Source organism: Leptopilina heterotoma, unplaced genomic scaffold (genome assembly GCF_015476425.1).
Source record: "Leptopilina heterotoma isolate Lh14 unplaced genomic scaffold, ASM1547642v1 Lhet_68, whole genome shotgun sequence".
Taxonomy (NCBI): Eukaryota; Metazoa; Arthropoda; class Insecta; order Hymenoptera; family Figitidae; genus Leptopilina; species Leptopilina heterotoma.
The window spans coordinates 2,524,137-2,539,203 of NW_025111157.1; the positions used below are offsets into that span (position 1 = coordinate 2,524,137).

General features: G+C 24.9%; 2 protein-coding genes across 2 annotated transcripts; one reads left to right on the forward strand and one right to left on the reverse strand.

Annotated features, from left to right (window-relative positions):
* Nucleotides 1-1,493: 1,493 nt before the first annotated feature.
* On the reverse strand, nucleotides 1,494-8,642 carry LOC122510275 (structural maintenance of chromosomes protein 2). Its single transcript, XM_043624792.1, has 6 exons — nucleotides 8,307-8,642; nucleotides 7,610-8,032; nucleotides 7,261-7,539; nucleotides 5,602-6,375; nucleotides 4,059-5,522; nucleotides 1,494-2,089 (listed from the first exon to the last, which is right to left on the reverse strand). Exons 1-6 carry the CDS (start codon nucleotides 8,472-8,474, stop codon nucleotides 1,667-1,669), a joined length of 3,531 nt encoding a protein of 1,176 aa, XP_043480727.1. The 5' UTR covers nucleotides 8,475-8,642; the 3' UTR covers nucleotides 1,494-1,666.
* A 151-nt stretch (nucleotides 8,643-8,793) lies between these two features.
* Nucleotides 8,794-13,995, forward strand: LOC122510276 (ubiquitin-conjugating enzyme E2 variant 2). Its single transcript, XM_043624793.1, has 4 exons — nucleotides 8,794-9,047; nucleotides 9,467-9,609; nucleotides 12,256-12,381; nucleotides 12,561-13,995. The coding sequence occupies exons 1-4, from the start codon at nucleotides 9,020-9,022 to the stop codon at nucleotides 12,699-12,701; spliced, it is 438 nt and encodes a 145-aa protein (XP_043480728.1). The 5' UTR covers nucleotides 8,794-9,019; the 3' UTR covers nucleotides 12,702-13,995.
* The last annotated feature ends 1,072 nt before the right edge of the window (nucleotides 13,996-15,067 follow it).

Sequence of the window (15,067 nt, forward strand, 5' to 3'; positions counted from 1 at the left end):
AATAGTAAAATTTTTTGCAAAAATTCAATTATTTTTAAATAAAATTTCACGAACGAATACAATTATTTTTTTAAATAGTATAAAATTGGCAAAAATTCAATTATTTAAAAAAAAAATGTAACGAAAGAATTCAATTTTTTTCTTAATTTATTATAAAAAATTTCAATAGAATTCAATTATTTTCTAAAATTTTAATAAATCCTTTGAAACAATTCAATTATTTTTTTAAATAGTATAAAATTTGCAAAAATTCAATTATTTAAAAAAAAAAAAATTAACGAAAGAATTCAATTTCTTTTTAATTCATTATAAAAAATTCCAATAGAATTCAATTATTTTCTAAAATTTTAATAAAATTTCATTAATGAATTCAATTCTTTTTTAACTTTTAATAATTTTTTTCCAAAAAATTCAATTATTTTCATAAATAATACAATTTTTCGAAGGAATTCAATTATTTTTAAAAGTAGTAAATTCTTTGCAAAAATTCAATTATTTTCAATAAAATTTCACAAAAAGAATTCATTTTTATTTTCTCAATTCGGTATAAATTTGTTCAAAAGAATTCAATTATTTTCTAAAATTTTAATAAATTCTTTGAAAAAATTCAATTATTTTTTTAAACAGTAAAATTTTTTGCAAAAACTCTCAATAATTTTTAATACAATTTGAATAAAATTTCATTAAAGAATTCAATTTTTTTCTTAATTCGTTATAAAATCTTTGCAAAAATTCAATTATTTTCTAGAATTTTAATAAATTTTTCAAAACAATTCAATTATTTTTTTAAACAGTAAAATCTTTGCTAAAATTCAATTACTTTCAAGAAAATTTCACGAAAAAATTCAATTTTTTTCTTAATTCGTAATAAAATTTTTGCAAAAATTCAATTATTTTCTAGAATTTTAAAAAATTTAATAAATCCTTCGAAAAAATTCAATCATAATTATAAATAGTAAAATTTATTGCAAAAATTCTATTATATTCAAAACATTTTCACGAAAAAATGCAATTTTTTTTTCTAAATTCATTATAAAAATTTTCAATAGAATTTAATTATTTTCTAAAATTTTAATAAACATTCATAAAAGAATTTAATTTTTTTTAAATTTTTAATATTTTTCCAAAAAATTCAATTGTTTTCATAAATAATCAAATTTTTCGAAGGAATTAAATTATATTTTTAAGTAGTAAATTCTTTGCAAAAATTTAATTATTTTCAATAAAATTTCACGAAAGAATTCAATTATTTTCTAATTTTTAATAAAATTCAATAATTAAATGTTCAATTTAAATTATTAACAAACACGATTATTTTAAAAACTCGAAAGAAATTATTCATAAAATCCAATTATTTTCAAAAAATGTAATTAAAATTATTAAAGAAACTCCATTATTTAAAAAAAAAATTCAAAAAAATTCTTCAAAAACAATTTAATTATAATTTTCAAAAATTTCAATAAAATACAACGATTATTAATATAGAAGATAGATTTTTTAATAAACTACAAATTTTTATTTTCAAAAAACTACATTAATTCCGTTCATTCATCTTGATTATAATGCAAAGAATAAATTTTAGAAAATAAATTACATCTACTTATTGTTTGATGAACGTAAAGAATAATAATGAACGCAAAGAATATTTAAAAAAAATAAATTACATCTATTTAGATGATCGTTCTGTTCTTGAAATAGTCGACATACCGTCAACAAATTTCGTGGTAAAGAGAACATTTGCATTATTGAACATGCCATCTTTTAGGGAAACTAAAACAAATTGAGAATGTTTAAAATGCCTCTTCAACATTGTTCCTATATTCTCAGTGTGCGAAAGATCCAATGCCGCGTCGACTTCATCCAAAATGTACAAGGGCGCGGGTTTAAATAAAAGCATCGCCAAAATTAACGAAAGCGCTACCAGAGACTTTTGTCCACCGGAAAGTTCTCCCAATGATTCTTTCCAAACACCGGAAAAGGCGATTTTCACCTCTAAACCATCAAGAACTGTACTATTCTCCGGTGGTTGTAATTTTGCACTTGTTCCTGGTAGTAAGGTACTAAATATCGATCCAAAATCTTTGTTCACCTGTGAATGGAAAATAAATTACTTTTTAGAATTAATAATGAACTAATTCCGTTGCTTTAGCAATTGGCGACTGGAATTTTTTTATCTAAAGTCAATCGAAATTCATTTAAGGAAAATAGAGTTGCCACAAAAATTAAATTTTGTTTTTCCATGATTTCTAGACAAAATTTTGAATTTTTCCCTAACCCCCAAAAGAATATTCTGATTCATTGTAAAAATAATTTAAAATAATTGAATTTCTCCCATGAGTTTTATTATTGATATGAAAGTAATTGAATTTCTACAAAAGAATTTAATTAATTTATAAAAATAATGGAATTATTGCGAAGAAATTTATTAATAAAATTTGTAAATAATAGTTTTCCTAGGAAATTTTTATTATTTATGAAAATAATTAAATGTTTGAGTAGAATTTTATCAAAATTTTTTTTTTTAATATTTGAATTCTTTTGGAAAATTTAATTAAAATAGAAGAAATTGAAAATCATTGAATTGAGGAAAAATTTTTTGAAATAATTGAAATTTTGCCAAGAATTTTATTACAATTTCTGAAAATAATTGAATTTTGGAGAAGAATTTAATTATTTCTCAAGATAATTGAAATTTTGTCGAGAAGATTATTGAAATTTTTGAAAATAATTGAATTTCTACGAAGAATTTTATCAAATTTAGAAAAATAATTGAATTCTTTTGAGAAAAAATAAAAATTTTAAATTAAAAATTCTTTAAAATAATCAATTTCCTGCGAAGAATTTGATTAATTATGAAAATAATTCAATTCTTGTAAATAATTTTATTAAAACTGTTAAAAATAATTGAATTTCTGCAAAGAATTTGATTAATTAGGAAAATAATTGAAATCTTTTTACGAATTTCATTAAAATTTTCGAAAAAAAAATTGAATTTTTTCGATGAATTTAATCAAAATTGTTCAAAAATAATTGAATTTCTACGAAGAATTTTATCAAATTTAGAAAAATAATTTAATTCTTTTGAGAAATTTTAGAATTAAAAATAATTTAATTTCTGTGCAGAATTTTATTAATTATTATGAAAATAATTCAATAAATTCTCATAAATAATTTCATAAAAATTTTCAAAGTAATTGAATTTCTGTGAAGAATTTTGTTAAAATTCTTTAGAATAATTAACTTCCTAGCAAAAATCGTGTAAATTATGAAAATAATTGAAATCTTGCTAAGAATTTTATTAGGATTTCTAAAAATAATTGAATTTCGTTGAATAATTTTATTATTTTTAAAGATAATTGAAATTTTCAAGATTATTTTATTTAAATTTTTGAAAATAATTGAATTTTGAAGAAGAATTTTATTATTTACACAGTTAATTGAAATTTTGACGAGATTTTTAAAAAAATGTTTAACATAATTGATTTTTTGCAAAGAATTTAATTACTTTTAAAGATAATTGACTTTCTGCGAAGAATTTTAATATTTTTGAAAATAATTGAAATTTTGACAATAATGCTATTAAAATTTTTGAATATAATTAAATTTCGTCGAATAATTTTATTATTTATAAAGATAATTGAAATTTTTACGAGATTTTTAAAAAAATTTTGAACATAATTGAATTTCTGCCAAGAATTTTATTACTTTTCAAAATAATTGAATTTCTGCAATATTAATTAATTAATTAATTAAATATAAATTATTAAAAAAAGAAATAAATTATTAAATTTTTTCAAAAATCTAAATTCTTTCTAATTTAATTCATTGAAAATGGAAATTTTCTAAAATTCCAAAATGAAACTTATTGAAGATCATCCATTTATGAAAAAAAGTAGACACAACTCTTAACATTCAATTAATTTTAAAATGTTTAAATAATTTAAATAATTTCCTGACTTTTTCCTAAATTCCTTGACTTCCCTGATCTGAGGCAACCCCCTAAAGAAAAAGAAGAAGAAATTAAATTTGACAAGTCTGGGGTGAATAAAATTTCATACCTGTTCCCAAGCTTGGTGAATTGTTTCCTTTTTCTTCTCGTCCAAGTGTTTTATTGTTTCTAAAATTTTCCTCTTATCATTCTCGACGATTTTCTTTTTGTCCAACATCATTTTATATTGTTCCTCTTCCTTATTCAAGAGATTCATTGCTCTTGTATTTACATTTCGACTCAAGCGATCACGTTGGTTTTCCAATTGATGCATTTTCTGGCCCATTTTCTCAGGATCGTTGACACTAAAATCGTACATTCCTCCAGCTTCTCCGAAATAGTCTTTGTCTTGCTCGATCCACTCGTATTTTCTCTTTAATTCAGCAACTTTATGTTTACACTCTGTGGCACTGTTCTTAATTGCATTAATTTCGTGATTTAGTTTCTTTATTTCCAATTCTGTCTCGCTGGCCTGTTTTATAAGTTCTTCCTTCTTATTTAACATTTTTTGTATTTCTTTACTTTTTTGATTTATTATATCTTTTTGTTTTTTTAGTTCTCCCTGTACTTCGGCGACTTCTTCTTTCACTGTGTTTATTTCCTCCTTTAACGCTGATTCCTTTTCTTTGAGTTCGTTTAATTTCGCTTCTGCTTTTTCGAGTTGTTCTTTACCACTTTCAATTGTTTTTTTCAATTCGGAGAGTTCTAGATTCAACATTTCTGATTCCTGTTCTCGTTTCTGCCATTCTTTTCTACTTGCTTCTGATTTCTTTCTTAAGGTTTCTAATTTCTTCTCTGCCTCCTTCAATTGTCGTTCGCGAATATTTGCCGAGTCTTTTAATTGCGCCTCGAGCTCTTTCGACTTTTGTGAACTTAGCTTTTCGGTTTCTTTTGCCTCCTTCATTTTTTGAGTCAATTCCACAATTGATGCTTGCAATGCTTCGACTTCTTCTTTAATTTGATGATGTGTGGTTTGTTGAATTCTCTTGCGGACCATTTCTACCTCGTGACTCTTGAGATCGTAGGTTTGCTTCAACATTGTATACTTTTGGGCATTTTGTCCAATATTGGAAATATTTCCCTCAACATCACGTAGTTCGTAATTTTTCTGATTTAATTCGTTCTGAATGACTTTTAATTCTTCTAGTTTGAGGAGAATTGAACCGCCTTTTGCTCGAGAACCACCGGACAATGTTCCGGACGGATCGAACACATCGCCGTCGAGTGTCACGCACTTTTTCATAATTCCATCGTGAAAGGCAATTTTTCTTGCAGTCTCCATATCTTTACAAATGAAAACTTGACCGAAAATCCAATTCATCGCGGAACGGGTTTCCTCCGGGAAATCAATGAGATTCAATGCCGGTTGAACGTTCTCTTTTCCCACCAATTTCTGTGCCAGGTCGACTATTCTCTTGTCTATCACACGACCATTGATTTTGTTTAGAGGAATTATTGTGACACGCTGCTGCAATTGACCGCGCTGCAAAAGCTTTTTACTCGTATTTTCAGTGTCGACGATCACATTATAAAGCTGAAAATCAAAACCAGTGGAATTAAAATACAATGAAGCAAAAGAAAAAACTAAAATTATTAATAATTGAAATATTTACCTTTCCTCCAGCGGCAACTTCTAAAGCATAGGCACTTCTGTGATCCCTCAAAGTGATGAGTTGACAGACTAAACCCTTCACGGATTCCCTTCGGAAATTTGGCTCAGGATCTTTATAATTAAATCGAAGTTGATGACATCTCGATTCAAATACATCGACTTTATCCTGTAAATTTCCGATCTCTCTTTGCAATGTTCGTCTTCTTTCTTGATAACCTTCCAATTCTCCCTCGGTATAATTTACACTCTTTAATTCATTTTCTATTTTTTGTAAACTTTGCTCAACGTCCGTCAATTTTTTGCTGTCCTTCTTGTAGTCGTTTTCAGTATTTCGCATATCGTTTTGCTTTTTAGTCAACTGCTGTTTACTGTGTGAGAGTGTCATTTCACATTGTTTCACTTCGGTTTGTGCCTGAGTAGCCGTTTGTTTTGCATTCATCAATTGCTGTTCCAAAGTTGCATTTTCACCGTCATCATTCTCCAATAAACCAGCACTGATCTTATGATATGTCTCTTGAGCAGCGAGAAAAGCATCGGAATCTTGTTGATCCTGATCTTTCAACTGTTGAAAAAGACCACCAACTTTCTCGAGTTGTTTTTCCTTTGTTGTTAGCATTTTCTCGTCATCAGTAATATTCGATTTTAATTGTTCGAGAGCTGTTGTTTCTGTTTTCACATTTTCTTTATTACCTTTGATTTCGGCGGCTAATTTCAATTCTTTCTTTTCCACTTCTTTGAGATTCGATTCTAATGTTTCGAGGTGAAGTCCCTTGTCCTACGGATACAAATAGAAATAATCTTTATTAATAATCTGTTCGCAGTTTGAAGTTACTTGCTGTTTGCCACGAGAATTCAATTATTTTAAATAAAATTTTAATAAAATTCTTCTCAAAAATTCACTTATTTTTTTAAATTTTGCAAAAATTCAATTATTTTGGAGAAATAATCAATGTTTTCGCTGGGATTCAATTATTTAAAAAAGTTTTAATAAAATTCTACTCAAGAATTCAATTATTTTCAGAAATAATTAAATTGACGATGTACTGAAAATCATTGAATTCTTGAAAAGTATTTATAAAAAAATTTGAAAATAATTGAATTCATTTCAAGAATTTTATCAACTTTTTTTTCTATAATTGAGTTCTTTCAAGAAAATGTAATTAAAATTGTTTTGAAAACAATTTAATTCTTGACAAGATTTTTATTAAAATTCTATAAAATAATTAAATTGTTTACAAGAATTTATTTAAATTTTTCTTGAAAATAATGGAGTTTTTTTAAAATAATTTTTATTGAAAACTTTGAAAGTAATTGAATTTTATGAAGAATTCAATTATTTTCAATAATTTTAATAAAATTCTTTGCAAAATGTCAATTTATAAATAATAAAAATTTTATTAAAAAATTCAATTATTTTTATATAAATCACGAAATTCTTATCAGGATTTCACTTATTTTCAATACAATTTTAATTAATTCTTGCAAGAAATGTTATTAAAATTTTTAAATAATAATAAACATGAATATTTAATATTATGTACTTAATAAGTGAATTCTTTAAATTTAAAATCTGTAGTCATTCAAAACTTGATGTTTATTCTTGTTCAATAAAAATATTGCATTAGAAATATGATTTAAAAAGTAAAAAATATTTACTAACTTCATCTCTTTTCTTTTGCAGGACGACAACTTCAATTTCGATTCTCTTCACTTCTTCTTCTCCATCCTTTATACTCTTTTGTTTATTTTCCAAATCTTTTTTTACTTTTGAAACATTTTTTTCCGCATCGTCACTGTCCTGTAGAGCTTTTTGATACCTCCATGCAATATAAATCCGACGACAATGTTCAAGTTCCCTTTCGACTCGTTGAAATTCGACAAATTGCATTCTCTCCTGTTTGAGCCTCTCCAACTTTGGACCAATTTCTTCCTTGAGAATCTACAAAAAAAGGAAAATTAATTAGCAAAAACGAAAAAAACTGAATCAAAATATTACTGAGAAACATTACATTTTCAATTTCGACCAATTTACTGTCTTTCTTTTCAATTGTTTTCAGAGCAGCTTGCTTCTTTGTCTCGTACATACGAGTTCCTGCTGCCTCTTCGATCATCGAAAGAATTTCCATTGGTTTCATATTCAAAACTTTGGTGATTCTACCTTGCATGATAAGAAAATGTGGATTATTCACGTTCAATTGAACGGAACAAAATAAATCTTGTACACGTTTATTTGGAACATTAGAACCGTTAATCATATATTTATTTTTTCCACCAATTATCACTTGTCGGGTAATTGTAATTTCGTCATAATGTTCATAGCCCATCGGAGAAACATCACGATTTCGGTTGTCAAAAGTTATTGTCACACTGGCCTTTTTTATGCCGGCTTGACCTGATTTGTAAACAAGTTCTTGTAGAGAACTCGCACGAACCTAAAAGACAAAACACGATATTAAATAATAAAAAAAAATATTAAATATTAATATAAGAAAAAAGATATTAAGATTACAATATAAAATATAAATTTAAATACAATATAAAGCAATACAATATAAAAATATTAAATTATAAAAAAGATACTAAAGTTATTCAGTAAAAAAAGATATGAAAATTGTTCAGTAAAAAAGCTATTAATATTTAATTAATTAATAGAAAGAGTAAAAAAAAATCTTCAGATTCATTGATGAGTGATGTAAATAAACATACCTGGGACAAATTTGTTATTCCAAGGACAAAACATATTCCATCTAAAATATTAGATTTACCACTACCATTCAAACCAGTAATTGCATTGAATTCTCTGTCAAAACCGTTGATTTCTATGCGCTTTCCATAGGATTTGAAGCCTTCCAATACCATCGATTTTATGTACATTTTGATAAATTTTATTTATTTACAACGTCGAGTAACACAATATTTTTTCGCACTTATGTTATATTATTATAAATGTCAATGTTTGTAATACTATAATTGTAAATAAGCAAAGACGCGGGAAAAGCATAACGCTGTTTCTTTAAAGGTACACAACCATTTTCAAAATGTTTCTTTAGGGCTTATTTCCAAGAGTAAAGGCGCTTTCACACTTCGAAATCAGTTTACTTCTGGACAAGTATTTTCTGATTGGCTGAAATCAGCGGAAGTGCTTGGACATGACATCTGGTAAGAAAATCTCGAACAATACTGCGCACCATCTTTGTTTTTATAGTTCATGCCAGTCCGTGGCAATAGACGAACCTCACAAGAGGTTGGCAGAATTCCTGTAAATTTAGATTTTTCTTTTGGAATTCAGCGTTATTTTATAAGCCTCAACCTCGGGTAATGTGAAATTCTCCATTGATTTTTAACATTATTTGAAGCGAAAAATATTTGCGTGAACAGTGATACATTTACTTGTAAAGTAGCAAAAAATATTGTCACCAATGATGGCGGTACCTTCAGCCGGTGTAGGTGAGTGTGTTGTCTCCCAATTTTATAAAAAATCTAACTTTTTGAATTATTTTTAAAATTCATCTATTTTATTTCATAAATTTCTTCGTTTAGTTTTGAATAAAATTATCATAAAACGGCAAATATTTAAGAAATTTTTTCCCATCCAACATTACCGTACGTCGTAGAATTTTTTTCGACACTCTACACGCTTTATTATTTAGAATATAAATGTGAATTTACCGTCCACATGTCTATGACTTTTACTTCAATAAAGAGTAGAAATAATTATTAATCAATTTTTTCCAAACAATATTCACCAAAAAGGGAAAAAATTACTTTTCGTTAAAAGGTTAATTGTTGCCTAATGTGTGTAACCTTTGGAAGCCATATATCTAAGTATTCTAATAAATATTCTTTTTCTTGATATTATTTTTCAGTTGTTCCAAGGAACTTTCGTTTATTAGAAGAACTTGAACAGGGACAAAAAGGTGTGGGTGACGGCACGATAAGTTGGGGCTTAGAAAATGACGATGACATGACTCTCACGCATTGGACTGGGATGATTATTGGACCACCCAGAGTAAGTTTACTTTGTTTTATTTTCCTTCGGTAAATTTCTGAATAAGTAAATTCAGATTTTACTGCTTAATTTTAAATCGTTTTTGTTAAATAATTTAATTTTGCAGGCTTCGCACTCATTTACTAAAACTCTACTTTTTTTACATTATTTATTTATTTATTTTATTAAACATAAACATATTATGCTTTTATTTGGGTGCTTTTTTTAGATTTCAGCGACTAAAAGTTACTATTTCTGTTTTTTTTTTAATTTCCGCTACTTTAAATTCGCTAATACTAGAAATAAAAAAACTAAGTATTCTCAAAAATTATAATCAAATTCTTTAAAATGATTCAATTATTTTCAAAAAATATTCGAAATTCAACTATTTTCATAAAATTACTCAAAAGAATTCAATTATTTTCGGAAATAATAAAATTACCACAGGAATTCAATTAATTTAAAATAGCATATTAAAAAAAATTTCGAAAAAATCAATTATTTAACAAAATTTTTATACAATTCTTCACAATAATTCAATTACATTTATTTGTAATAAAATTTTTCGTGGAAATTCAATTATTTAAAAATTTTTTTAATAAAATTCTAAGCAAGAATTCAATTATTTTCACAAATAAAATTTTCTACAAGAATTCAATTATTTTAAATTAAATTTTCATAATATTAATTAATATAATTATATTTTGGAAAAATTAATTATTTAAAACAATGTTTGTAAAATTTTTATGAAGAATTAAATTATTTACAAAAATATTAGAATTTTTGACAGAAATTCAATTATTTTCAAATATTTTAATAAACTTGTTCTAAAGAAATCAATTATTTTCATAAACAGTAAATTTTTTCTCAGGAATTCAATTATTTTTGAAAATTTTTTATAAAATTCTTAGTAACTATTCAATTACTTTCATAAAGAATAAAATCCATTGCAGGATTTCAATTATTTTTAATTTAATTTTACAGGATTTGCTCAAAAATTGTAATTATCCTTAAAATTTAATTTCAATTTCTCGAAAAAATGATTTTAAAAAATTGTTTTTTTCAAATTTTTTAAAAGAATTCAATTATGCCGATAAATAACAAAATTATTCCCGAAAATTCAATTATTTTGAGGAATTTTAATGAAATTCTTTGCAAAATTCAATTATTTTCATAAATAACAATATTTATCACAAGAATTTAATTATTTTTAAAAGTAATAAAATTCTTCTTGGAAATTCAATTATTTTAAAAATTTCTCATAAAATCGTTCACAAGAATTCAATTATTTTCATAAATAATAAAAATTTCACAAGATTTCAATTATTTACAAATTTATTTTTCATAAATAATAAAATTCTTTTTAGGAATGAAATTATTTTTTATTAGTTAATAAAATTTCTCAATATAGAATTCAATTATGAAAATGTAATTTATAACATTTTTCTTATAAATTCAATTATTTCCAGTAAAATTTCTTAAAAGAATTCAAGTATTTTTTTAAATAAATTCTTCGCAAAAATTCAATTATTTAAATTTTTTATGAGAATTCACATATTTTTTTATACAATTTTAATTAAATTCCTGGAAATAATTCAATTTTTTCATAATTTATAAAATTTTTAGCAGAAATTTAATTATTTTAAAGAATTTTAATAAAATTCTTCACAGAAATTCAATTACACAATTTATTCACAGATTGCGCACATGTCTTAATATAAATGTTAAATATTGATATAAAAAAAAAACTGTTAATGTATTAATTTAGACTCATTTTTGTATTTAATTTGTAGACAAAATTTAGTCTGCATTATTTAGTTTTATTTGTAAAGGGCTTTTTATGCCCGTCTGTACATTTAAATAAATAAATTACTTTAAAAAATTTTGATAAAATTATTTATGAGAATTAAATTATTTTCATAATAATTAATAAAATTCAATTATTTTTAAAAGTAATAAATTTCTTCTTGGAAATTCAAATATTTTAAAAATTTCTTATAAAATCGTTCGCAACAATTCAATTATTTTCATAAATAACAAAATACTTTTTAGGAATTCAATTATTTTTATAAATAATAAAATTCTTCTCTAAAATTCAATTATTTTCGAAAATTTTAATAAATTTCTTTGTAAAATTTAAATTATTTTTAATAAAATTTCCAAACAGAATTCAATTATTTAAAAAATTTTTTGTAAATATTTTCGTAAGAATTCAATTCTTTTTCATGAATAATAAAAATTTCTCAGGAATTCAATTATTTAAATTAGAATTTGCATGAAATTAGTCGAAAGAAATCAATTATTTAAAATTTTTGTCAAGAATTAAATTATTTTTATAAATATTTAAATTCTTTCCTGAATAATAAAATTCGTTGAAGGAATTAAATTTATTAGCTGCAGAAGAAAGAAATAAATATTTTTTATAAAAATTAGGAAAAAGTCAGGAAATGTGTTAAAAGATACTTTTTGATACTTTTTTAAAATTAATTATCGAGTGCGAAGTCTAATTTTTGGAAAAAAAAGTAATGTGAAAAAAAATATTTTTTTAACTTCATGTTTTGTAAATGATATAAATGTCACTATAAATAAAAACTGACGACAAAGTTTTATGCTTTGGTTTATAAAAATATTTACATTACAGTTTATAGTAGAAAATGTTTTTTTCAGACTCCTTACGAAAATAGAATGTACAGTTTGAAAATCGATTGCGGTGTAAATTATCCAGACGATGCACCTAGTGTAAGATTTTTGAGCAGAATTAATATGAATTGCATCAATAGTACTACTGGAGCGGTAAGAATTTATTTTTTAAATAGAATATTCTATTTTATAAGTTTTCTTTTTTAATCTCTGACGTAAACATTTAATATGAATATTTTTTTTGAATTAATTAAAAACATTCGGTATATTTTTCTCTAGAATATTTCTTATTTATTTTCTTAATTTATTGAATAAATTTTGTTTTTTCAAAGGTGGATAATCGTAGCGTGCCCGTGTTGGCGAAATGGCAGCGGGAATATACTATCAAGACTGTTCTCCAGGAACTCCGTCGTCTCATGACCCTTAAGGAAAACATGAAACTCTCTCAGCCACCCGAAGGCAGCACCTTTTAGCCTAACCACGAACCTCTTTCTTCCTAGTTTGAGGAAAATAAACTTATTAAGGTACCAAATAATATTGCACTGGTGCCCGGAGAAGATGTATGTTAAGGAAATACTCACCTTTGCGAGTAATAAAAAAGGTGGACACTGCTTGGAAGGTCGAATCTGTACTTTTTCTATTATAATTCAGGGAAATATTCCTATTAATTGAAATAGTTTTCCATCGCGGCCTGGTTCTACCAATTCGTTATTATTTTTTTAAAAAAGATTTTTTACTTTCACCATAAAGTTTTTGCACGTTTTTAACACTGATAGTTTTTTTTTTTTTAAAAGTACGAATTTCGACGAGACGAAAATACTGGTTCGACTTAACAAGATATATTTTCAATTTTGAGAAACTGAAAAAGAAAATTAACAATAATTACGAAAAGAAAGTTACAAAAATTTGAATAATCAGTAATGTTAACATTTTGCAAAAAAAGAAAAAAAATTCAAACTGAAACTTGTCATCTGTATTTGTTTTTATAATTGTCAGAATCTTGTCCAATTACTATTATCTAATTCCAATTAATTGTAGAACCATTCTGTATATTTTCCATGTCTTGACTCGTGTGTCTCGATATATTCCAAATTACATTTCGTACAATATTGAAATTGATCTTTTATTCTAACTTCTGAGTCACATCGTCCTTGGGGTCGTAGAGAGAATATTTTGCCTTGGATATCGAGCGTCAAAAAAAAACGGTGATTGTCGATTGACAAATGACAACGTCCAAGAAAGGCCTTCTGTCTATCAAGAGATGAGCATTGTAGATGAAAAATTTTACCCTTTTTTGTAAATGGTAAAATAAATAAATGCTCAAGTTATCGAAAATGTACTCATTTTTTTTGTGATTTATATAATTATTATGATAATCACCGACCAACGGCACATCAATAGCGAAGCATTTCAGCACATTGATAGCTTTTTCATTCCATTTGTATGTCTGTTTGGGCACCTTTTTTTTTTTTTTGAAATAACCGTCAAATTCTAAATAGTCGAATTAAGTTTATCCTTATGCTTCATAATTGACGTATCGATGGCACTAGATTTATAGCAAGATAACACAGAGTACACAAGTAGCTTTGTAAACGTCGTGTATATGCTCGAGTTACGCTTTAGTAACGCGACCCAAAAAAAAAATGAATTTATGTAAGTTAACAATTATTCCAATGAACGTTTCATGCAGTGCAAGGACGAAGTTCCAATCTTATGTTACACTTTAGCTAAAAAGAAAATTATAATCGAATAAATTATTTAAAAGAGTTTTTTTGGGAAAGTATTCTTCTCACTTATTTTCGATTTTTTAGTTTCTTTTTATTCTTACAATCTTCCCTGCGTAAACAATTTTTCTCTATGAAAAGAAGGGCGAAAATTGAGGCCTTGGATCCAATAACTCGCCCGACGCTCGGAGGTACGCGCAACTGCCAGTCAGTGAGCAGTGAGCGCCTCTGGGCCACTCACTGCTACCCGACTGGTATTAGCGCGTGTCTTCGAGCGTCGGGCGAGTTATTGGATCCAAGGCCTCAATTGTATATTATGAATTTTTTAGTCAATGAAAAGCAATGTTTCACGTTGAATTTTATCAATCTGTATGTTAATTTAGTTCTCCTATTTTCTACGTCAGGCTTACCACAGGTCAGGGAAATCAGAAAAAAGTCAGGGACTTTTATTAAAAGTACTGGAAAAAATTAAATTTTTAGAATTCATAAGAAAATTCTGAATTCTAATACGAAACCTTTAATTTTTTCCATTTTTGACACTAATTTCTTTTAAATAACTTCATTTTGGAAAAACTATCATAAAATTATTACTTAGAAAATATTTAACGAATAATTTTACTTAAATTTTTCAACATTAATTCAATTTTAAAAAAGTTGCGATAACAATTTTCATAAATTATTTTGTAACTAATTTCTGAACAATCTGAATTAAATTAAATTAAAATTCTTCTCCGAAATGCAAAAATTTTCAAAAATTCTTGTAAAAATATCAATTCTCTTTATAAATAATAAAATTCTACGCAAACATTTAATTATTTTTATAAATAATAAAAATTTCACAAGAATTCAATTATTTACAAATTTATTTTTTATAAATAATAAAATTCTTTTTAGGAATTCAATTATTTTCATTAATAATAAAACTCATCGCAGAATTTCATTAATTTTTAATACAATTTTAATCAAATTCATCGAAAAATGTAATTATTCTTAAAAATTTCATTAAAATTCGTTGAAAGAATTCAATTTTTCAAAACATTTAATTATTTCAATAAAATATTTATTTTTCTATTTAAATAATTGAATTCTCGTAGAATTATTATCGTTAATTATTA